The 23839-nt window shown below is 41.7% G+C and overlaps 1 protein-coding gene across 1 annotated transcript; it reads right to left on the bottom strand.

Moving 5' to 3' along the window:
* Positions 1–494: 494 nt before the first annotated feature.
* On the bottom strand, positions 495–21557 carry LOC124286256 (protein kinase C-binding protein 1-like). Its single transcript, XM_046722602.1, has 24 exons — positions 21476–21557; positions 20862–20918; positions 19324–19485; positions 18766–18887; positions 18469–18612; positions 16868–16981; positions 16424–16516; positions 14429–14516; positions 14144–14199; positions 13425–13505; positions 12959–13018; positions 12225–12406; positions 10130–10323; positions 9899–9963; positions 8539–9689; positions 7700–7763; positions 6164–6229; positions 5156–5249; positions 4468–4592; positions 2716–2979; positions 2164–2238; positions 1672–1794; positions 1079–1235; positions 495–629 (listed from the first exon to the last, which is right to left on the bottom strand). Exons 1-23 carry the CDS (start codon positions 21540–21542, stop codon positions 1155–1157), a joined length of 3528 nt encoding a protein of 1175 aa, XP_046578558.1. The 5' UTR covers positions 21543–21557; the 3' UTR covers positions 495–629; positions 1079–1154.
* Positions 21558–23839: the final 2282 nt, after the last annotated feature.

Below are 23839 nucleotides of genomic sequence, written 5' to 3'. Positions count from 1 at the left end.
TATTGATCCTTGCTGGTATGAAGACGTCCCACACCAACACGTCTGTCACCAAGTTTGTCGTTTCCAGTCCTGGATCCCTCAGCAGTTTTGCAATGATCACAAGTTACATGGAAAAACAAGTTACCATGGTGAAGTGGTTTAAGTGAAGTTTGTCTGTCATGAGTGTTGTCAGAATCACTTGAGGACTTGGTGTCATTACACTTGATGTGACTTGAGTCAGGAACATTTAAGGCTTGTGTCATAACAGCAACATGTCTCTGGTCAAACACTTGAGGACTTGTGTCGAAGGACTTGTGTCGTAACACTTGATGTGACTGGTCAGTAGTATTTGAGACTTATGTCATTATGTGAGAAACACTTGACCATTATCACGTCTGGTGTGGCAGTCGACCCATATTTATCTGGAAAGGCTGCATTTGTGCCCCCATGTTTGAGGGGGCACGCTGCATTTGCACGTTGGGGGCCAGGAAGATCTGATTGCGGGGCAGGTAGTTCCCTGCAGGGCTGGACAGCTGGGACTGATGGTGTTGCCGCAGCATGGGGTAGACTCCGGGGTTGTTCTGGACTAAAGCTCCACTCTGCAAAACAGGTGCCTGGCTCTGTGGAAGGTGGAAACCCTGAAGACGAACCTGGAGAAAGGAAACACAGCCATGTCAGTTCAGGAGGAGGAGCAATATGGATTGTTTGATTGAAAACAAAATGGTGTAAGGTCATTATTGATGTAAACAATTTTATAAATTTCAGTTTTGCAGGTCCATGGGTGGATCCAGGAATTTTGAAAGGGGTGGTGGGGTGTGTGTGTGTTCAGGAGGCTCAAACCCCCCTGAACCCCCATTGGCTCCGCCAACGCAAGAAAACATCTTCAATGTGATCTGAAGTCATTTTTCAAAAGGGGGGTGCAAACACCAAACACCCCCCCCCCCCGATCCGCCAATGAGGTCCAATCATATCTGAGGAGCAGAACACATAATATACCCACGTGGGGAACTGAACCCGGGCCTTTGGCATGATGAGCAAATGCTTTAACAACAAGGCTAAAACAAACAGCTCATTGCAATGATACGAAGCACACATTCACCTGCGGTGGGGGCTGGAAGTTGGGCACCGAGGATGGGGGAAGATGCACTGTCTGGGATCCCTGAGGGCCACCACTGTTAGGGACTTGCTGGATGTACTGGATAGACATGGGTTGTCCCCCCTTGGAGGAAGGACACATTGTCTGGCTGACCTGCAGACTGTAAACATTGGGACATGATGTAATACAATATGGTTAAATGATTCACACTAAGGTCTGTTTTAGACTTTTTGAACTTAGCTGACTGATATTTTGTTCTTTAGGTGTTTTTCTGTAATTGAGGTTGAGGAAAACAAATTTTAATTATTTTATGTTAATTTCAAATGGCCAGGTTTTCAATATTTTCTCTTAGTGTGACAACATATCTCAAAAACCTATGATACCAAGATAGTGACTTGTCAAAGATAAGCAGTTAATAATGGCCTATCTCTCATGTCAAAGGAATTCTGATTACAAAATAATGAAACTGATTATATCTGTTCCCTTCTTCGATAAAACACCATTCTCAATATGAAATTAATAATATACATAGATAGGTTTTTATATTTGTTTGAACCACAAACCCACAGGGCTCCAGGTAGGAGCACCTGACATACCTGTGAGGGTTGTCCTGGGATGAGCTGGGGGGGCATGAACTGGACTGGCTGGGAGGGGTGGGGCTCCTCCTGACGTCGCAGCACCTGCTCCAGGTTATCCCGAGCTCGGTTCCGCCAGGCCCCCTGCAGACAGAATGTCATGTTAGGGTCTCTGGAAACTAGCATCAATCTGGTCAGCACACAGTTGTTACAGATCTGGCTCGCTGGATGCTAGTGGTTTATACAATATGTTTGTTATAGAACCTTCTCAATAGATGCCAGTGTTCATACTACAGTATAAAGTTGTTACAGATCTGGCTCGCTGGATGCTAGTGGTTTATACAATATGTTTGTTATAGAACCTTCTCAACAGATGCCAGTGTTCATACTACCGTATAAAGTTGTTACAGATCTGGCTCGCTGGATGCTAGTGTTTCGTACAATACAGATTTATAGATGTGCAATTCGTTTTAGCTCTGTTAATGCTACAGATGGTCATGTGACTCTACTCACGGTCTGAGGGCTGGAGGTGGAAGTGGTGGATGCCGCTGCAGTGGAGGGTGGGGCCAGGTTAAATGTCCTCTGGGTCTGTTGGGGGTGATTTGCATCATTAATGTACCAAACAACAAACAAACCGTAGCATGAGTGAGTAACATTTAATGCCGCTTTTAGCAATATTCCAGCAATACCCTGGCTTCACACATTGTACCCATATGTCTTCCGTGTGACAAGCTAGTACAACTATAGATAGAAGTAGTAGAAGACAATTGTAGACATCAGTTTTGTGATATAATCAAACTGTGTCGCTGTTAAATTGTGCATCAAGCTGGGACATTTTTTCAATCGAAAAAGTTAAACGTTATGTTTCCGAGTGAAGCTACTGCAAACCATGGGGTGCTACAGAGTTGGTAGTACTGAAGGAGACTGTGCCAGGCAATGACATCCGACATGCATCATTACGTCGAGTATCATGTTTGATTATGAAGGGGCAGGCTAGAATGGCATAGTGAGTGGTAATGCAAAGAAGACACAAAAACCCATCATCACCATCATCATCATCAATACCTGAATAGCCTCCTCCTTCTCAGACCATTCTGTTGACTGTTTGGCAGGAGGTGAGCCTTTCTTGTTACTATCTTCCTTGGCGCCTGTATTACTGGCGTTACTGCTGGGCTTTGATGGCTCCGCCTTCTCCTGTTCCTGACTGGCTGCAAGAGTCTGCATGCAGCTGGGCATGTGTTCTGGCCAGTCGGACTGTTGACATTCGTATGTGCAGTAGCTGGTGTTCCAGCAGCAGTAGTAGATCGCCTCCTTGCCACACTGGGCACACTGGGGAGGAGAACACAACAGCATCAATAACACTATCTAGGCTAAGGCCTCCTTGCCACACTGGGGAGGAGAACACAACAGCATCAATAACACTATCTAGGCTAAGGCCTCCTTGCCACACTGGGCACACTGGGGAGGAGAACACAACAGCATCAATAACACTATCTAGGCTAAGGCCTCCTTGCCACACTGGGGAGGAGAACACAACAACATCAATAACACTATCTAGGCTAAGGCCTCCTTGCCACACTGGGCACACTGGGGAGGAGAACACAACAGCATCAATAACACTATCTAGGCTAAGGCCTCCTTGCCACACTGGGCACACTGGGGAGGAGAACACAACAGCATCAATAACACTATCTAGGCTAAGGCCTCCTTGCCACACTGGGGAGGAGAACACAACAGCATCAAAACACCATCTAGGCTAAGGCCTCCTTGCCACACTGGGCACACTGGGGAGGAGAACACAACAGCATCAATAACACTATCTAGGCTAAGGCCTCCTTGCCACACTGGGCACACTGGGCTGAGAATGCAATGCAACAGCATCAATAACACTATCTAGGCTAAGGCCTCCTTGCCACACTGGGCACACTGGGGAGGAGAACACAACAGCATCAATAACACCATCTAGGCTAAGGCCTCCTTGCCACACTGGGCACACTGGGAGGAGAACACAACAGCATCAATAACACTATCTAGGCTAAGGCCTCCTTGCCACACTGGGCACACTGGGCTGAGAATGCAACAGCATCAAAAACACCATCTAGGCTAAGGCCTCCTTGCCACACTGGGGAGGAGAACACAACAGCATCAATAACACTATCTAGGCTAAGACCTCCTTGCCACACTGGGCACACTGGGGAGGAGAACACAACAACATCAATAACACCATCTAGGCTAAGGCCTCCTTGCCACACTGGGGAGGAGAACACAACAGCATCAGTAACACCATCTAGGCTAAGACCTCCTTGCCACACTGGGCACACTGGGCACACTGGGGAGGAGAACACAACAGCATCAGTAACATTTTGTGTGTGTTTGAGTAGCATTCTAGAAGTTGGTGGCATAGAGATGACAAAACTTTATGGATCATAAACTTTTGCCAATGTTGACTGGATGCTTGAAAACAATATAAGAATCTATACTGAAACATCGCCATTGTCAAATTAAAGAAGTTGATCATCCACAAAGTTTTGTCATTTCTAGCATCAATAACAGTATCTAGCCTCAGCCCTTCTTGCCACATTGGGTACATTAAGCTGGAGAACAAATCTTCATCAGAAACATTGTCCAGTGCAGATGGGACCTTGGGACCATTTCATGATAGCAAATACCAAGGGTTTCACAATGATGGGACTTGAACCATATCTTTGGCATGATTAGCAAAATGATTAAAACATGCCTACCTTGCCCACATGATTTAATGACAGCATAAACACAACATAACACAGTGCCAGATTCTTATCATTGTTGTTGACTGACCCATTGTTTCTTCTTGATCTCGGCAATTGCCTTGTTTTTCTCCTTCTCGCACAGCTTGCTGATGTCCTTGAACAGGCGCTGCTTTTCTGCATCCCAGCACGCCCGCATCTCCATCACCGTCAACTCTGCAACACACAATCCATCACTCAACATCACAGCGCCATGTGAATTCTCCAATCTGGGCCATGCAGATCAGTGGTGTGAGTCCTTCACTCCGAACATAAGGCGACACCTTGCTGCAGAAACCTACAAGAGCTGTGCTAATTCATATACCCAACCTATACTGTAATCCCAAGAGCAGAACATCAGCAGGAAACCATTTCAATAAATAGATGTTTCTCCCCAGACTTAAGCTTTTTATAGTGCTTGCTTTTGTAAAATTAACATTTATTTATGAGAACTTTGTTTTAGTTCAAGCAAAGTTTCACTGGCAAATGTCAATGCCACTTTCAAACACCCTTAACCCTTGTCAGTGGAATGTGATACAGCTAAAGATTAATGTGTGATCTTCTGGTTGTTATGATAAGCACTGGAGATGTATTCGAAGCATTGGGTTCTTATCACTAAACCTATAAAGATGACAAAATTAGGTCACACATGTACAGCTGAACAAAAGGAGGACTGAGAAAAACGTTGATGGGTGTGCAGGTATTTACAAGGCTGAGAGTTTGGAGACAAGGTAACTCACTGAAGTTGTGTTTGAGCTCGGCCACCTCCTGCAGGTGGATCCAGCGCAGCTTCTCCAGCTCCTGCTGATAGTGCTTGTTGCTGGTGCTGGTCTCCTGGACAACAAACAGACACATAATGTACACACTGAATGCAGGAGGGTGGATGTGTGTGCATGTGTGTGGGTGGGTGTTGGCATGGTTGTGTTGGAGTGTGAGTGTTTTGGTGTGTGTCTGTGTGAGTTTGTTTGTCAAATGAGGGTATTGTTGTGGATGTGTGATGTCATTGTGGTTGTCAGTGGACATAAGGCTGTGAGTCATGGAATGTTGGGTGTAGGGGCTATGGGTTGACTGGATGAGGATGGAGGTTGTAGATGAGGATGACGATATGGATATGGATATGGCTGTGACACTAGTGGGACACAGGTGGTGTATGGAAGGGGAGGGTGCCTAGTGAGCTTCAACTTGAGGGTGTGGGTGTGCATAAGCCATGTGGGTGGGTGTGGGTGTGCATAAGCCATGTGGGTGGGTGTGGGTGTGCATAAGCCATGTGGGTGGGTGTGGGTGTGCATGTGGGTGGGTGTGTGGGTGGGTGGTGGTGCATAAGCCATGTGGGTGGGTGGGTGTGCATAAGCCGCCATGTGGGGTGGGTGTGTGCATAAGCCATGCATGTGGGTGTGATAAGCAATTTGGGTGGGTGTGGGTGTGCATGTGGGTGTGAAGGGTAGATGTGGGTGTGTATTCAGGTTTGGGGTTCAAAGCTAAGGCTCTGTAAAAGTGTCAGGTTGAGGGTATATGTGTGTGTTTTAGTTTGTGGGTAAAAATAATCCAATAAAGATTTTAGATGTGTTGATACATAAAACATTAACCTGAAATCACATTAAAACTTCATAGCAAAATGTTTGCAAGAACATTGACCACAGGTCGTGCTTTGACATTGTTTTTGTGGAATGCGTGTCTGAATTAGTGCTGATATTAATGGTGGAACATTTTTTGGGGTGGATGGGTCTGGACAGTGCAGCAGTACTTACCGGGATGGCATTCTTCACTATGTCTGTGCACATGTCATCCAGTGAGGTCTTGATGGCATTAAGCAGCTGTCAAAACAGAATATGAGTCGAGTGACTGTACCATTAAAACATGACATACAATACATCCTGGTTATAAAGCCACCTTTTGTACAGGGGGAAATCTAGAACCACATTGGCAATATCACCAGGTGTAAGATGGACCTCTTGGACATAACACAGAAAATGTATTTATAAGAGGCAAAACACATCTTACTACAAGTACTTATTTCAGACCATATAACCTTAAAACTACTTCAAACTCATCACCCATACAACCATTCCAGAATGTTGCATATTGACCGAGATATTACCAATGTGACTTTCAAGAACGCACCTGCACATGTCTCTGCTGGTGTATATTATACATAATTCATAGTACATTGTATGATATTACCATGTGATATAACCTGATCCACACCTGTGTGGCAATATTATAACATACAGAAGGTGCTGGGCAATGTAGTGCCACAATACCAGACGTGTGAGTGAGTTATAATGCCCAGTTATATCATGGCATGTCAGGTTGTTGTGGGAGGAAAGGGCAGGCAATGTTGTGCCACAATACCAGACGTGTGAGTGAGTGAGTGAGTTATAATGCCCAGTTATATCATGGCATGTCAGGTTGATGTTGGAGGAAAGGGCAGGCAATGTAGTGCCACAATACCAGACGTGTGAGTGAGTGAGTGATAATGCCCAGTTATATCATGGCATGTCAGGTTGATGTTGGAGGAAAGGGCAGGCAATGTAATGCCACAATACCAGAGTTTATAATGCCCAGTTATATCATGGCATGTCAGGTTGATGTTGGAGGAAAGGGCAGGCAATGTAGTGCCATACCAGACGTGTGAGTCAGGTTGATGTTGGAGGAAAGGGCAGGCAATGTAGTGCCACAATACCAGACGTGTGAGTGAGTGAGTTATAATGCCCAGTTATATCATGGCATGTCAGGTTGATGTTGGAGGAAAGGGCAAAGTGATACATGTATCAGACATTGTCACCATGGTGAAACCCACAAACCCACAGTGCTCGTGTGCCCGACTCTGCACGTACATGAGTGAGTGAGTGAGTGTGGTTTTATGCCCCTATTAGCAATATTCCAGTAATATCATCACTAGGCTACCCCACTGTCTTGCACATACAAGACACATATCATGAGCTTACGCACTCAAACAAGACAACATCTGTTTTAATGCAGATGAGGAATGCATGGTATTTGATGTTGTAAAATACTGATGTTACGCACCACAATTGTTATGATTTGGAATTACACTTACTAAGTTAGGTGCCTCACTCTGAGAGTGTGGGTTCGAATTCAGCATGGGACAAATACAAGTACAAGAATCTGTCTGTTACTGAGAAAGTGCAGTCCCAAATATAACATAAGCTGACCTCTTTCTAAATGGCATTGCATATTCATAGCTTTCAGACATGGGAGCCGTGCCAATTTACACTCATCAGAGGGGTACAGTTCGCCCCTATGGTGGCATCAACACCTACCTTGTCCTTGTACTTCTTCACAATGTCCTGAGTTTGATGTTTGGAGTTAGAGGATTCATCATCACTAACAAATACAAGATGAATGCTGATTATAGACTTGTTCTGGGAGGACCTGAACTTTTTAGTCATCATGGTTATCGGGCACTATAGTAAATTGATATTACTTGCTGAATCAATGTCTGTTTTGCTCATATATGAACGAACACACAGTATACTTTAAAATGAGAATAAATAAGCACAGGCACATCAATTCTATTTGCTCTGACACAAGGGAACCAAACTACATACTGTAGGCATCCAGCATACCACTTAATTTGCAACTACTACTGCAACAAAGAAGTTGTCTATCCATAAAAAGTGTTCCACTTCATCATATCAGCTTCTAAATGCAACTTAAGGAAGTCACTTAATTTGTAATGGCTTAAAATTAAAAACTCTAAATAATAATGAAAGTTAGACTGGGATTTTTACATAGAACAGGGCTCCACATCAACAATACCAAAACATTGAAGGCACTCTATTAAGTTTGCAAAAACTAGATTTGCTTGAGAGTGATATTACTCTAACATTATGGTAATAAATTGGATCCATCCAAGACCATTGATTCCTTTGGGAAGTGACCACATCCATAATCTGAATTCCACTCAGTTTATCTTAAACATGACTGTTTTTCAGTTAATACCAAACACCATATCAGTTAAATCAGATTCAAAATAGAGCTATGGAGTTTCCATGTTCATCATCGGGAGATAAAAATTTATCATCCAAAACTGCATTCAAGCAGCTTAATGATATCTCATTCTCCTAGCAGTCAAACTCTACCATATTGTGACACGTACTCTTGAATTTCTTCAACATCTGGAATGTTTTTCTCTGAAATTTCCTCAGATTTTTTCTTCTTCCCACTGGAGAATAGCGCCACCTTCATAGTGTCTTCAGGCAGGGGTGAGCTTCGAGGTCTAGTATCGGGTAAAGAATCACCTGTCTTAGCTGGTTTCTTGGTTAATGGCTTTGCACTAATTGTCAGGGAATTGTCCTTGATCAAAGACTGAGCAGGAATGAGCACAGATGATGAAAGATTCGATGGCTTTGGGGCAATGGTCTTTAGGAAGCTCTGCACCACCACGGGCCCAGCTGCTTTGTCAGCACTGACTTTACGAGGAAAGGAAACCATACTTGACTGCACTTTAGCTTTGGGAGAAACTGAGGTAGGTTCAGGAGATGCACTCTTTGTACACACAATAGTTTTAGGGGATTGACTGTCTGATTCACTGAATTCTGTCACACTGTCTTCATCCCCTGAGTCAACCTCCATTACCAGAGAAGGTTGGAACTCATCATCAGAGACTGTCTCTGTTTCTAGAGCCTCTTTATTGCTGTCATCTTTCAAAGAAACATTTTCTGAACACTTTTCTTGAGCACTTGTTTTTGATCTATCCTTTTCTTTTGACACATCCATTTTACTTTTGGAATCAATGCCTCTCACACACTCACTGACTTTACCATCTTTGGCTGTATACACAACATCCTCATCGGCAGAATCACTTGGCGTCTGCCTCCCATCAGAAGAGACAGGATCTCTTTTACCATTGGAGTCAATTAATGCTGCTCTTAATTTTGAAAACTGCTCAACATTGTTCAATGTCTGTTCACATTCTTCATCTGTTTGTACAGGTTCTTTCTCTGTCTCTTTGAGGTCATTCTCAGTATCTCTTGGATCTGTCACTGCCCCCTTTGGATCTTCCTCAGTTTGTTCATTTTCAACCAGCTTTTGCTTTACCTCTGTTGATGACTGTTCTTGTGTTCTCTCCTCTTCAGCATCAGTCTTTCTATGAAACACTGCTGACTCTTCATCAGGCTCATAACACCTCATCCTCAATGGGCTTAGTTTCAGACTTACCCCTATCCTCAATGGGCTTAGTTTCAGACTTACCCCTATCCTCACTGGGTTTGGCTTCAGGCTTATACACACTCTCCTGAACACTGACCTCTTTCACTGGAGATGCTGACTCACTTTCAGAACTATCAAGCACTTTGTCCTCCACGACATTGACATTGTCACTGTCGGAACTGCCACTTCCTAACACAGAAACATCAGTAGTTTCTTCAACCCTGGGCACTGTCCTTGCCAATACTTGTATCAATACTTGATTTATCAGTCCTTTCATCAGCTCCCTTAGAATCCTCCTCAAGTCTTACCTTCCCTCCCACACGCTCGGCAGTCTTGTACACATTCTCATTTGTCTTTCTCATCACAACAGGATCTACAAAGGGAGGTAAATCTGGACTCCTTGCACTATCGTCTGTCTTTTGTGACAAACCTTTACCCTTTGTTGTTACTGTGAGAGAGGCAGCCTTTCTGGTTGTGATGATACTGTTGTATTTAAGTCTGACAGCTGAGGCAGTCTTTGTTACAGACGACTTGGGATCAATTGTCTTTTCGCTTCATGACATTGAAAGAATGAGATGTTTTGGGGAACTTCGAAGTGTGAGTTATTGCAGGATATTTAATCACTTTCTTAGGATATGTCAGTATATCCTCCTTTTTCTTCAAAGGTGAGTATGTTCTTGTCTTGTCATAGGGTGTGCGGAATGGTGCGTACTCATAGGTCCCAAATCTTTCTCTGAAAAATGTGACACTTAGTGAGTTGGATTTAATGCCTATTGCAACAGCATTCCAGTTATATCGTGGAGTGAGTGAGTGAGTGAGTGAGTTTAGATTTATGCCACACTCAGCAATATTCCAGCTATATGACGGTGGTCTGTACATTATCGAGTGGACTAGACAATCCAGTGATCAACAGCATGAGCATCGATCTGCGCAACTGGGATACGATGACATGTGTCAACCAAGTCAGCGAGCCTGACCACCCGATCCCGTTAGTCGCCTCTTACGACAAGCATGTGTTGTTAAAGATCAATAGTCTAACCCGGACCTTCATGGGTCATATATCATGGGAGTGTCAGTGTAATGTGCGAGGAAAGCCCAAATGTGAAACAAGTCTCAGACATTTACCTGTTTGTTGAAACCTACAAGCATAGAGCTGGTATAGTGCTGACAAATTCTAACAAGAAGTTAAAGTCACTATCCCCAAATTCAGTTGAAGCTAAAATACTCTTCCATTGAATACGCCAAAAATTATGATTAAAAGTCAAATGTTTAGACCTACCTATGTATGAAATTTAGCTTAGTGGAAAGAGTACTGAAAGGTTTCAAAGTTCTGCTCCAGAAAGGAGCACTACCACCAAATTCAGTTGAAGTCAAACTTGTTGCCATGGAAATGCAAAAATATTTTATCCAGAAATCCAAAACTAGCAAAAGGCACCAGTTCACCACTAGACCTACCTATGTATGAAATTTGGTGATGAAACAGTGAACAGTTTTAAAGTTCTGCTCCGGAAAAGAGTACTACCGCCAATTTCAGTCAAAGTGAAACTTGTTGCCATGGAAACGCCCAAAACACTTTATTCAGAAATCCAAAACTACCAAAAGGCACCAGTACACCACCAGACCTATCTATGTACCACGTTTGGTGAAGAAACAGTGAACGGTTTTAAAGTTCTGCTCCGGATAAGAACACTACAATCAATTTCAGTCTGTCAAACATGTTGCCATGGAAACACAAAAATATTATATTCAGAAATCCAAAACTACCAAAAGGCACCAGTTCACCACCAGATCTATCTATGTGCCAAGTTTGGTGAAGAAACATTGAACGGTTTTAGAGTTCTGCTCCGGAAAAGAGTACTACCACCAATTTCAGTCTAAGTCAAACTTGTTGCCATGGAAACGCAAAAAATATTTTATTCAGAAATCCAAAACTACCAAAAGGCACCAGTAGGCCACCAGATCTATCTATGTGCCAAGTGTGGTGAAGAAATACTGAACGGTTTTAGAGTTATGCTCCGGAGAAAAAACAAATGTACACGGACGCACAGACGGACGGACGGTATTTTAATACCCCCTGCAAAAAGCATTGGGGGGATAAAAACTCAGTGGTATTCTTGTCTGATTTGCAGGGGCACAAGAGTGAGTGAGTGAGGTTAGTTTTACGCCACACTCAGCAATATTCCAGCTATGTGGTGGCGGTCTGTAAATAATCAAGTCGACAATCCAGTGATCAACAGCATGAGCATCGAGTGGGAACCGATCACATGTGTCAACCAAGCCAGCGAGCCTGACCACCCAATCCCGTTAGTCACCTCTTACGACAAGCATGGGTTGCTGAAGGTTCATTCTAACCCAGACCTTCGCGGGTCAGGGGCACAAGAAAGAAAGATACCACAAAGCAATAATTTTACAGTATCAGTCACTTGTGCCTAATTTCACTGCCTGCCTTACCTGAAAAGTGTAAAGTTTTCTATAAAGTAAATCAGTGAATGATTTTTTTTAAAATTATGCTTTACACAGTATCTCAGTTTTATCACTGCATGTTGGCAGGATCAGAGATGAAAGCCTGATGTGCTGCACGTCTAAAATGTTTACCACTTCGGCAACCCTCTCAAGTTGCTGTGAGACTCTCACCTCAGTTTTTCAATATGTGTGTTTGTTTCTTCCATGGCATTGTCGAAGCCTGCTTGCCGTTTGTTCCTCATTGGTGTGGGGATGTCCTCTGACAACATAAACACCTGTGACGGAGGCACCCAGGACCGATCATGGGCCCCGAAGAATCTAACATCGACCAGTCCATCCTGTTCACGCAGGGCCTGTGGACAAGAGATGGCCATATGTATCAATCTCAAAGTTGATCACCCATATGGGTAACTTATGTTATATACGGTAACAGGGATTTACTGTTAGACTGCTAGGGGGCTGATATTCTGCCTGTAAATCTGCTGCAAATGTCAGAACAAATTCCAAAATTGGAATTGAACATTTTCCAATTCATGCTATTATAAGTAAAACTAATGTTATGACTTTGTTGATGTGACTTGTATTTTGACTGTATGGACCAACACAGAGAAAGATGCTTAGTTCAACATAAACCATACCTAAGATATTTTTTAGAATAATTCTCCACTTTCATTGTAGGTTAACAGGATTTTATTGTTAAGGACATCGTCTTTCTGTTACCATCACAATTGCAGCATGATTTGCTGGTTATCTTATCTACTTCTCAAATGTCAGTCAACAACATATTTCTTTTCCACACAAGCTATTCATATTTAAAAAAACCCTTTATTTCACAGGATGACCCATGGAAACAGAACTGTGGTGCTGGAGTTAAGATGAGACTGGATAATTCAAGAATCTCTCACCTTGGCAGGCCAGAAGGGGTATCCCTTGAGTTTGGCCCATACTAGTGGGTGGGGTTCCCTCTGAAATAATAATGTCAAGTTTCTTTGTTGTTTAATGAAGCAATATTCCAGCTATATGATGGTAGAGCTTAACTACTCAAGTCTTGACCTGAGACCTGATATTTCAACATCAATCCAACTCCTCTAAGTCCAATGACATGCACTCCATAACATCATGAGCCTGACCACCCCATCTATTATGTTGGTTCTTACCATCAAAACTGGTTGCTAGGGATCAATTTAGGATCAATATGTGATAAAGTGAAGTCTTCATGTCTTAAAAGAAAACTACATCATAAACTGAATACATTGTGAACAAAAACACCAGCTGCAAAACCTAAGCATAGATGTCCATATTTCACTCCAAAGTTTCTGTTTTGGCTTTTACATATCAGATTCCAGCTGTATCCCACAGAGAAATACTCACACAGGGTTCACAGAACCACTCATCGTTTCTCTTGACACAGGAGTTCAGGTAGCAGTCGGGGCACACTTCAATCTCACTCATCTGAAGCAAAAGTCACATTATTCATCAGAACGTACACAAGTAAATTACAGACAAGACTTACCTGAACATTTGCAACATTGTAGGAATGCTATATTCATTTCATATCCTAACACATTTATTGAATACATGCTGAACATTTCTGTCTTTTTTCATCTGATTTCACCTGCAATGGCTTCTGGACAATGACATGGAGCAACAAGGAGATACACATGTTGTCTCATCAAGGAAGAACTATTTAGATAATTTGCATGTTGAAGCAAATATAAAGCTTTTAGGTCAAATAATTAAACACAGTGCCCTGAAATGTAAACAAAAGCTAGCCTTGCAAGATCTACTTCTAATCCACAAAACACTACAATATGAGACAAAAAACATCCAGTTTGATTTTCATTGGAAAAAAAATTGAAACACTACTTTTTTTGCTGAACAGATATGAAAAGATGCAATCATCAACCAAACTGTTTCAATTAGTGGTAGTTACTGAGATTTGAAACATCAGATTACCAATGAAAGTTGAATATTTTCATGGGTGTGGTTAACTTGTGAGTGATGAACAATGACATTTTGTATTGAGACCTGAAACTGTAAGGACAGTGGAGTCTTGGGGAAACAGACCACAAGATGCAGGAGACACTCACCTCATGCCTGCAGATCTTGATAATAGTCTTGGCAGCAGCTGTCAGCTTGTTGTGTACTGCAACAAAGTTAACCAACTATTTATCCCACACTGTAACTGAAAAGGCTTATGTTTATAAGATACAATTCACGTGGAAGGTCAGTCTTGCCACTGAAAGATAGCTGGCATAAAGAATTATGGTTGCACAAATTAAGGGTTTCAAAGTAGATTCCATACATCTTAATTTCATTTGAAATCCAACAAACAGGACATTATTTAAAGGGATTGTCAGTTGGTAGAAGCTCACATCCATTGAAGACAATACAGTTGTGTAGAATCCACTTGGCATCTGCCATGAAGGCCTCGGTGCACCCATACATCTTCTTCTTGATGTTCTGAAATAGAATATCAGTGTATACTTTGAGCGTCAACACTCATCTCATACAGACACAAAACCATCCTCAAAGTCTGAACAAGCAAAACCAAGTACCATATGTACTTGCATCTAAACAATGGTTTGGGACAATTAATTAACTGTCACTTATCATGAGGAAATATGGCTTCAGATGTAGTATATACATGAATATTATCAATGCTTGAATCAGCAATAATCCACATTACCTTGGGATCCCAGACAGCTCTGGCACAACACTGACAACCCACAAAACCATGAGATCTCATCAGGCAACCCTGGCACAACACTGACAACCCACAATACCCTAGAATCCCAACATAGAGCTCTGGCACAACACTGACAACCCACAATACCCTAGAATCCCAACAGACAGCTCTAGCACAACACTGACAACCCACAATACCCTAGAATCCCAACAGACAGCTCTAGCACAACACTGACAACCCACAATACCCTGGTATCCCATCAGACAACTCTAGCACAACACTGACAACCCACAATACCCTAGAATCCCAACAGACAGCTCTGGCACAACACTGACAACCCACAATACCCTAGAATCCCAACAGACAGCTCTGGCACAACACTGACAACCCACAATACCCTAGAATCCCAACAGACAGCTCTAGCACAACACTGACAACCCACAATACCCTAGAATCCCAACAGACAGCTCTGGAATCACTGACAACCCACAACACAGAATCGGCTCTGGCACAGAATCCCACAGACACTGACAACCCACAATACCCTAGAATCCCAACAGACAGCTCTAGCACAACACTGACAACCCACAATACCCTAGAATCCCAACAGACAGCTCTGGCACAACACTGACAACCCACAATACCCTAGAATCCCAACAGACAGCTCTAGCACAACACTGACAACCCACAATACCCTAGAATCCCAACAGACAGCTCTGGCACAACACTGACAACCCACAATACCCTAGAATCCCAACAGACAGCTCTAGCACAACACTGACAACCCACAACACCCTGGTATCCCAACAGACAGCTCTGGCACAACACTGACAACCCACAATACCCTAGAATCCCAACAGACAGCTCTAGCACAACACTGACAACCCACAATACCCTAGAATCCCAACAGACAGCTCTGGCACAACACTGACAACCCACAATACCCTAGAATCCCAACAGACAGCTCTAGCACAACACTGACAACCCACAATACCCTAGAATCCCAACAGACAGCTCTGGCACAACACTGACAACCCACAATACCCTAGAATCCCAACAGACAGCTCTGGCACAACACTGACAACCCACAATACCCTAGAATCCCAACAGACAGCTCCCAGCACAACACTGACAACCCACAATACCCTAGAATCCCAACAGACAGCTCTAGCACAACACTGACAACCCACAATACCCTAAATCCCAACAGACAGCTCTAGCACAACACTGACAACCCACAATCCCTAGAATCCCAACAGACAGCTCTAGCACAACACTGACAACCCTCAATACCCTAGAATCCCAACAGACAGCTCCAGCACAACACTGACAACCCACAATACCCTAGAATCCCAACAGACAGCTCTGGCACAACACTGACAACCCACAATACCCAAGAATCCCAACAGACAGCTCTAGCACAACACTGACAACCCACAATACCCTAGAATCCCAACAGACAGCTCTGGCACAACACTGACAACCCACAATACCCTAGAATCCCAACAGACAGCTCCAGCACAACACTGACAACCCACAATACCCTGGTATCCCAACAGACAGCTCTGGCACAACACTGACATCCCACAATACCCTAGAATCCCAACAGACAGCTCTAGTACAACACTGACAACCCACAATACCCTGGGGTCCCAACAGACAGCTCTAGCACAACACTGACCTTCTCCAGGATGCCAAGATCCATGGGATGGAAGACATAGTCACTGTAGAGAGGCACAGAGGCAGGATCGACAGCCTTCATGAACGGGTCAGACTGTAAGAGAGTAACCATTAGATGACAAATCTCCACAGTAACAAGGTGTAGACATAGCACTGTTATATGGGCCAAGATATACAAACATGTATGGGGTAAGATATTGGAGACTTTATGCAAAACTTATGTCTATTCCATCAGGGGTTTAAACTTGCAATGCCCCATGCTTCAAACAAATATTTCACAAGTTGGACAATCTAACTGAAACTGATTTTCTATCTTGGTTCCTCATTGGGATGAAAGCATGAAAACTAAATCAAACAATATAAGGAAACTTTCAGAGTGTTGTAATCCTTGAATTTGTTTCTGACTATTCTTTCAGATTGTCTGAGGTTTTTCTTAACATGTTACCCCGCCATGTTTCATCCTTTCCAGAGCAAACTTGAGCAGAAAACACAATGTTTCCACGGTGATCATCGCCATGGCGTGTGACCGGGAGTCGGTACACTCAGCTCGCAAGATTTTCTGGAATGAAGAAAACATGCAGTGTTGTTGACTGATGGAGTTACAAACACCTACCAGTGTAAAAGAAACTTAAAAAGTGAGATAATGCATTCCTAAGGGTTCCATGCATCTCACTCTTAAGAAACAATGATAGTACTACACATCTCACACTTAAGAAACAATGATAGTACTACACATCTCACACTTAAGAAACAATGATAGTACTACACATCTCATACTTAGGAAACAATGATAGTACTACACGTCTCACACTTAGGAAACAATGATAGTACTACACGTCTCACACTTAGGAAACAATGATAGTACTACACATCTCACACTTAGGAAACAATGATAGTACTACACGTCTCACACTTTAGGAAACAATGATAGTACTACACATCTCACACTTAGGAAACAATGATAGTACTACACGTCTCACACTTAGGAAACAATGATAGTACTACACATCTCACACTTAGGAAACAATGATAGTACTACACATCTCACACTTAGGAAACAATGATAGTACTACACATCTCATACTTAGGAAACAATGATAGTACTACACATCTCATACTTAGGAAACAATGATAGAACTACATATCTCATACTTAGGAAACAATGATAGTACTACACGTCTCACACTTAGGAAACAATGATAGTACTACATATCTCACACTTAGGAAACAATGATAGTACTCTCACAGGAAACAATGATAGTACGTCTACACACTTAGGAAACAATGATAGTACTACACATCTCATACTTAGGAAACAATGATAGTACTACACATCTCACACTTAGGAAACAATGATAGTACTACACGTCTCACACTTAGGAAACAATGATAGTACTACACATCTCACACTTAGGAAACAATGATAGTACTACATATCTCATACTTAGGAAACAATGATAGTACTACACATCTCACACTTAGGAAACAATGATAGTACTACACACGCTCTCACACTTTAGGAAACAATGATAGTACTACACGTCTCACACTTAGGAAACAATGATAGTACTACACGTCTCACACTTAGAAACAATGATAGTACTACATATCACACTTAGGAAACAATGATAGTACTACACATCTCACACTTAGGAAACAATGATAGTACTACACATCTCACACTTAAGAAACAATGATAGTACTACATGTCTCACACTTAGGAAACAATGATAGTACTACACGTCTCACAATTAAGAAACAATGATAGTACTACACGTCTCACACTTAGGAAACAATGATAGTACTACACGTCTCACACTTAAGAAAGAATGATAGTACTACACATTTCATACTTAGGAATCTGATAGTACTACATATCTCACACTTAGGAATATGATAGTACTACATATCTCACACTTAAGAAACAATGATAGTTCTACACATCTCACACTTAGGAAACAATGACAGTAGTTCATATCTCACACTTCGGAAACAATGGTAGTACTACATATCTCACATTTAGGAAACACTTCCAGAGCAACCTACCTCACATTCAGGACACACCCAGTCCCTGGGAACATCGCTGACCATGTCCAGACACTTCTTGTGGAAGACTCGTGGACACAACTCACAGCAGATGAAGGTCCCTTCCTTGTGGCAAACCCAGCAGAAGTAGTCATTCTTGTTACCCTGGAAAGAGACAGTTGTTTAGACAGACACAACAAATCAACCTTGTGCAGACTAAATATGAGTTACATTACTGATATACATCACTGCACCATCTGGTTTCCTACAATGTGTCAAGACAAGGCATGGGTTTGTTTAGAGTACTGTTGCCATTACCTCTCCAGTTCCATCATTGTGGCCAATCTTCCTTCTCTTCGGTGGCAACTGTGCCATTTCACTTGCAGCAGACGACCGTTTCCGGCCATGAGATGCAGGAGAATCTGAAGTCAAGACTGCAGCTGGTGAGGAAAATATTGAAATCAGTGAATCAGAATTAACAACCACATTCAAGATTGTCGCGCTCATATAGCTTCAGCTGTCTGTCTGCCTGTCTGTGTGACGGATTTTCTGGCTCTGTTTGAGGTAAGGATCAAAAGAGGTATTGAATTCAAAACAAAATGAAGTTTAAAGAAAAAACAACTTTGAAAGAAAAAAATGACTTTTTCCATTGCTGTCAGTTTAGAATCCTAGACGTATCCCTGGGGCTCCTTTCATGAAGCAATCTTTACTAAGGTTAACCTTAACTCCCATTCTTTAACATTGTGAAAGGATGCCCTGATAACTTATTGTTGCACATCTATTGTAATCTTGTGTTTCTCAGCACAAAATTCATTTAGAAATTAATCATATGATGTAAGTATGAAACTCAGTACCCTTCTCTGTTCTCTGACTTACCTCTGGCAGGTGCCATCTTTTGGCTGTCATTGGAATCATCAGAGCCCTGGAGCATCCTGATATCCTTGAATGTTTGGGTTCCGTTCATGTGCAGTGTCCCCGTGGAGAGACGCGTCCTGATGTTGCTCTGTCCGCTCCCACTGGTGCTGGGAGACTCAGTCTCTGTTTAGCAACAATGTAATCCGTAACTTCACCCATTATCAATACATAACAATCACATCAGGACACTAGAATTGCCTGTAACTTTGAAAATCAGTACTGAAAACAGTGCAGCATGTGTCCTTAAAAATATCATATATAGGTTGTTTGCAGTGAAAACGTACCAATGAATTTCACTTTAAACAAAAAAGTAAATCAAATAAAGTGAAATTAAGATTGCGAATCCTCATAATTTTACCTTGCCAATCGAACATTTAAATTAGGATAAAAGTTGTTTAACAAACGATCATAGATTCAAATCGCTGGTTTGCATTATAATGGGGTAAGCGCAGTAGTTGGAACAGTGAAACAAATGCACGTGCGGTACGTGAAGACCGTTAACTTATAACAACCCTTGTCGTTTTCGGTGTTTCATTTGATGTGCATACACCCTTGTAATACAAACCAATAATAGCCATGCGAGACTATGATCATTTGTTAAACAACTTTTATTCTGAGATTTAAATGTTCAATTGGCAAGGTAAAATCATGAGGATTCACAGTCTTAATTTCACTTTATTTGCTTTACCTTTTGATTTAAACTGACATTCATCGGTACGTTTTCACTGCAAACAGACTATAATGTGTATTAAACAAAAGTATCTTGATCCAATCCTACAAATTCATAGTGACTGGTTTCATTTAAGAAATATCAGATTAAAAACTGCTGACATTTTCAATACAGTGAAAATCTGAACATCTTGTTCTGGTGTACTCCTAGATGTTACACTAACGTCAAACAACATCAGGGCGGTGGGGTAGTTTTGTGCTTAAAGCGTTCACTCGTCACGCCGAAGTCCCGATTTCGAATCCCCACAGGGGTACAATGTATGAAGCCCATTTCTGTAGTCCTCCGCTGTGATATTGCTGGAATATTGCTAAAAGCGGCATAAAACCAAACACACTCACTCACTCAAACAACATCAGAAACTGAACAAACAGATACATCACTGCCATTAGCCACAGTTGACAGATCACATTTATCAGCGTTTCCAGGACAACAAGAAATACAAGCTGGCATTTCACCTTTTTAACTTTCAAAACATCACTTTGAATGGATTAGTTACAGACCACTGAGTATGGCACTCAACATACGAAGACACAAACAAACACATGCTCATTATATAATCACAATTGAAATCAATCCAGCTTTTCTTATGGATGTGGACAGGGTTTTTGTTGCTTACATTTTGTAAAATGTTAGGAGTCTTGTGTTTTATGGTAGCAAATCATGAACCACAAAGAAAGTATCTAAAGCCTTCACAATCAACATACATACAATGTAAAATTTGAAATTCTAATCTAATGTCGATTATGGTAAAAATATTTCCAGTACCAACCTTTTTCCTTCTCCATCCTTTCTGTTGGGACAGACCTTCGCCTCTGAGATGATTCATCTGTACACAACATGTTTTACATGAATTACCCATTTCTACTACCTCTAATCCAATACAAGCTATCAAGAAATGCTACATTCATCTCTGCAAAGGTTCAGCTTTTTCACAGTATTACTTACTCATGTGAGATTTTTAGATCACAGTTTTTATTTTCATCACCTTCACAAACACAGGACTGTATAATGTGCCCCAGACCTCCCCCTGCTAGTGGAGGAGCCAAGGGAGATAACTGGTGTTGTGTTGGAGAGATATATTGATTACTTTCCCCTGGACTCAAACGTGACAAGCTCAAGTTGTTCCGACACTGAAGGCAATCAGTTTCTTACAAAATATGTAATACTGTCCATGTTAAAATCAATGTTTCTAACATGAATAGCTCAGTATACCATAGTGGATCTCCTTACATCCTCAGCATCCACATTAGTAAATATAAAATATATTACACAGTACAACTCCACAACACACAACACAATGGTAAATCATCCTTCCTCTGACTGGACTATGACAGATCTTCCTGCTGCCACAGAGTTACCCAGTGAGAAGGGTATGGTGTTTACCTGGAACATTCAGTGGCAATAGACCCAACCGAGTCATGAATTGTGCTTGCTGGAGGTTCAAGGTCATAAGCTGTTCCAGCTTGCGTCTGTTGTTTCACTGAGTCATGTATGTCGCCGGTGGCAGGATTCACCACAGATTCCTGTTCATTGAGCTGGCACTGTTACAATGTTGCTAGGAGTTCATTATGCTGGCCATACCATAATTACTGGGGCTGCTCATTCCGTCAGTTGGGCAAAGACTATCACAAACTTGGCATAGCTTCATTCAATTTACTAGGTCTGCATGTCAAGAGGTATACAAGAACTCTCACTCACATAGGATTTCCTTTTGCAAGTCGAATCATTTTTTCAACTCGAACATGATTTTTCGAGAGGAAAATATTTTATGACGTCTGTATGACGAATCGTATTAACATCATACTATTTGGGGAAAAAACATTTGAAAGGTTTGTTGCATATTGCATTTGTAGCATATTTCTTGTCTCTGCAGTGTTTTGGCCGTGTATCTTGGGAACCAAGTTGATAATCAGTGTGAGGCTAATAGCTGGCCTGATTTCACTATTTATATTGAGAAACTTTCATTTGATATAAAAGGTGTGATTCTTTGCTTAAATACAGATTGACACTTGGTTGAACTGAGGTGGTTTCACAGAGACAATTTATCTTGTTACACTAGGGTAGCTTTACTTGCTTGTAGTGAGATGGTTTCACATATTGTATTGAGATGGTTTCACATATTGTATTGAGATGGTTTCACCCAGTTGTAGTGAGATGGTTTCACTCAGTTGTAGTGAGATGGTTTCACTCAGTTGTAGTGATGGTTTCACTGGTTTTTCACCCAGTTGTAGTGAGATGGTTTCACTCAGTTGTAGTGAGATGGTTTCACTCAGTTGTAGTGAGATGGTTTCACCCAGTTGTAGTGAGATGGTTTCACTCAGTTGTAGTGAGATGGTTTCACATGTGTTTATTTGGTTTTATTGAACTGGTTTCACTTGGTTGTTCTGAGTTGGTTTTACATTTTTGTGAAGTGATTTCACCCAGTTGTTTTGGGGTGTACTGAGGTGAGATGGTTTTACCTTGTTAGTAAAGAGATGGTTTCTTTCAGTTGTACTGAGATGGTTTTACTTGTTGTAGTGAGATGGCTTCTTCTTGTAGTGAGATGGTTTCACTAAGATGGTGAGATGGTTCACCAAGTTGTTAGGTTTCACCCAGTTGTAGAGATGGTTTCTTTCAGTTGTACTGAGATGGTTTGACTCAGTTGTAATGAGATGGTTTCACCCAGTTGTAGTGAGATGGTTTCACCCAGTTGTAGTGAGATGGTTTCACATGTGTTTATTTGGTTTTATTGAACTGGTTTCACTTAGTTGGTTTTACATTTTTGAAAAGTGATGGCTTCTTTTGGGGTGTACTGTGATGGTTTTAATTGTTAGAAAAGAGATGGCTTCTTTCGGGTGTATTGAGGTGGTTTTACTTGTTAGAAAAGAGATGGTTTCTTTTGGGTGTACTGAGGTGGTTTTACTTGTTAGAAAAGAGATGGCTTCTTTCGGGTGTACTGAGGTGGTTTTACTTGTTAGAAAAGAGATGGCTTCTTTCGGGTGTACTGAGATGGTTTTACTTGTTAGAAAATAGATGGCTTCTTTTGGGTGTACTGAGGTGGTTTTACTTGTTAGAAAAGAGATGGTTTCTTTTGGGTGTACTGAGGTGGTTTTACTTGTTAGAAAATAGATGGTTTCTTTTGGGTGTACTGAGGTGGTTTTACTTGTTAGAAAAGAGATGGTTTCTTTCAGGTGTACTGAGAAGGTTTTATTTGCTAGAACAGAGATGACTTCTTTTGAAAAATGAAACAATATACTTCAACTTTAATATCTATTTTAGATGCTTTATGCAAGTAGCAAATTCTTTCATTTTTTTTCAATGATATATATTTTATATGCTATTTACTATGCACTTAAAATGTGAATTATTAAGTGAAAATAACTACACACAATTTTTCTGTCCCTGAGGATTACCCGCCCATTATTTAAAGAAGGTCAGTCCCTCCTACCATGACAAAAGCAATACAAAACAGCCATTATCATGGTTTATTTGTCCTGCAAGACTGCTAGCCCGTCACTGCTTCATTGTGCAGAAGACAAGTAAAATGTCAATGATGGTAGTCCCTTCAGGTAAGAGGCTTTTGTGAGCTAGTGTTCTAAACCACTTCTTAATTTTGCTGTGAATTGGAACTGAATAAAACTGTAAACATTTTTGTTTTGTTCAAACAGCACTAGCAACAAACTGAGGAAAGTGAAATTAGGTTGACAGTACAGGTGTACTGATATGGTGAGGTGACGATACGAAACATATCCCTGAAATATGGGTGCA

Source organism: Haliotis rubra, unplaced genomic scaffold, assembly GCF_003918875.1.
Source record: "Haliotis rubra isolate DU_JTF1 unplaced genomic scaffold, ASM391887v1 Scf38, whole genome shotgun sequence".
Classification (NCBI taxonomy): domain Eukaryota; kingdom Metazoa; phylum Mollusca; class Gastropoda; order Lepetellida; family Haliotidae; genus Haliotis; species Haliotis rubra.
This window is presented reverse-complemented; position numbering and strand designations above follow the sequence as displayed.

What these genes read in the sequence shown, in the direction of transcription:
- LOC124286256 (XM_046722602.1), bottom strand. Translation starts at nt 21,542, where the DNA reads ATGACCTTGAACCTCCAGCAAGCACAATTCATGACTCGGTTGGGTCTA. An exon ending in AGATCAAGAAGAAACAATGG is followed by an intron (nt 2,980 to 4,467) that starts GTCAGTCAACAA and finishes TCTCCTCCCCAG; the next exon opens with TGTGCCCAGTGTGGCAAGGA. An exon ending in AGAAGGAGGAGGCTATTCAG is followed by an intron (nt 2,239 to 2,715) that starts GTATTGATGATG and finishes CACCCCCAACAG; the next exon opens with ACCCAGAGGACATTTAACCT.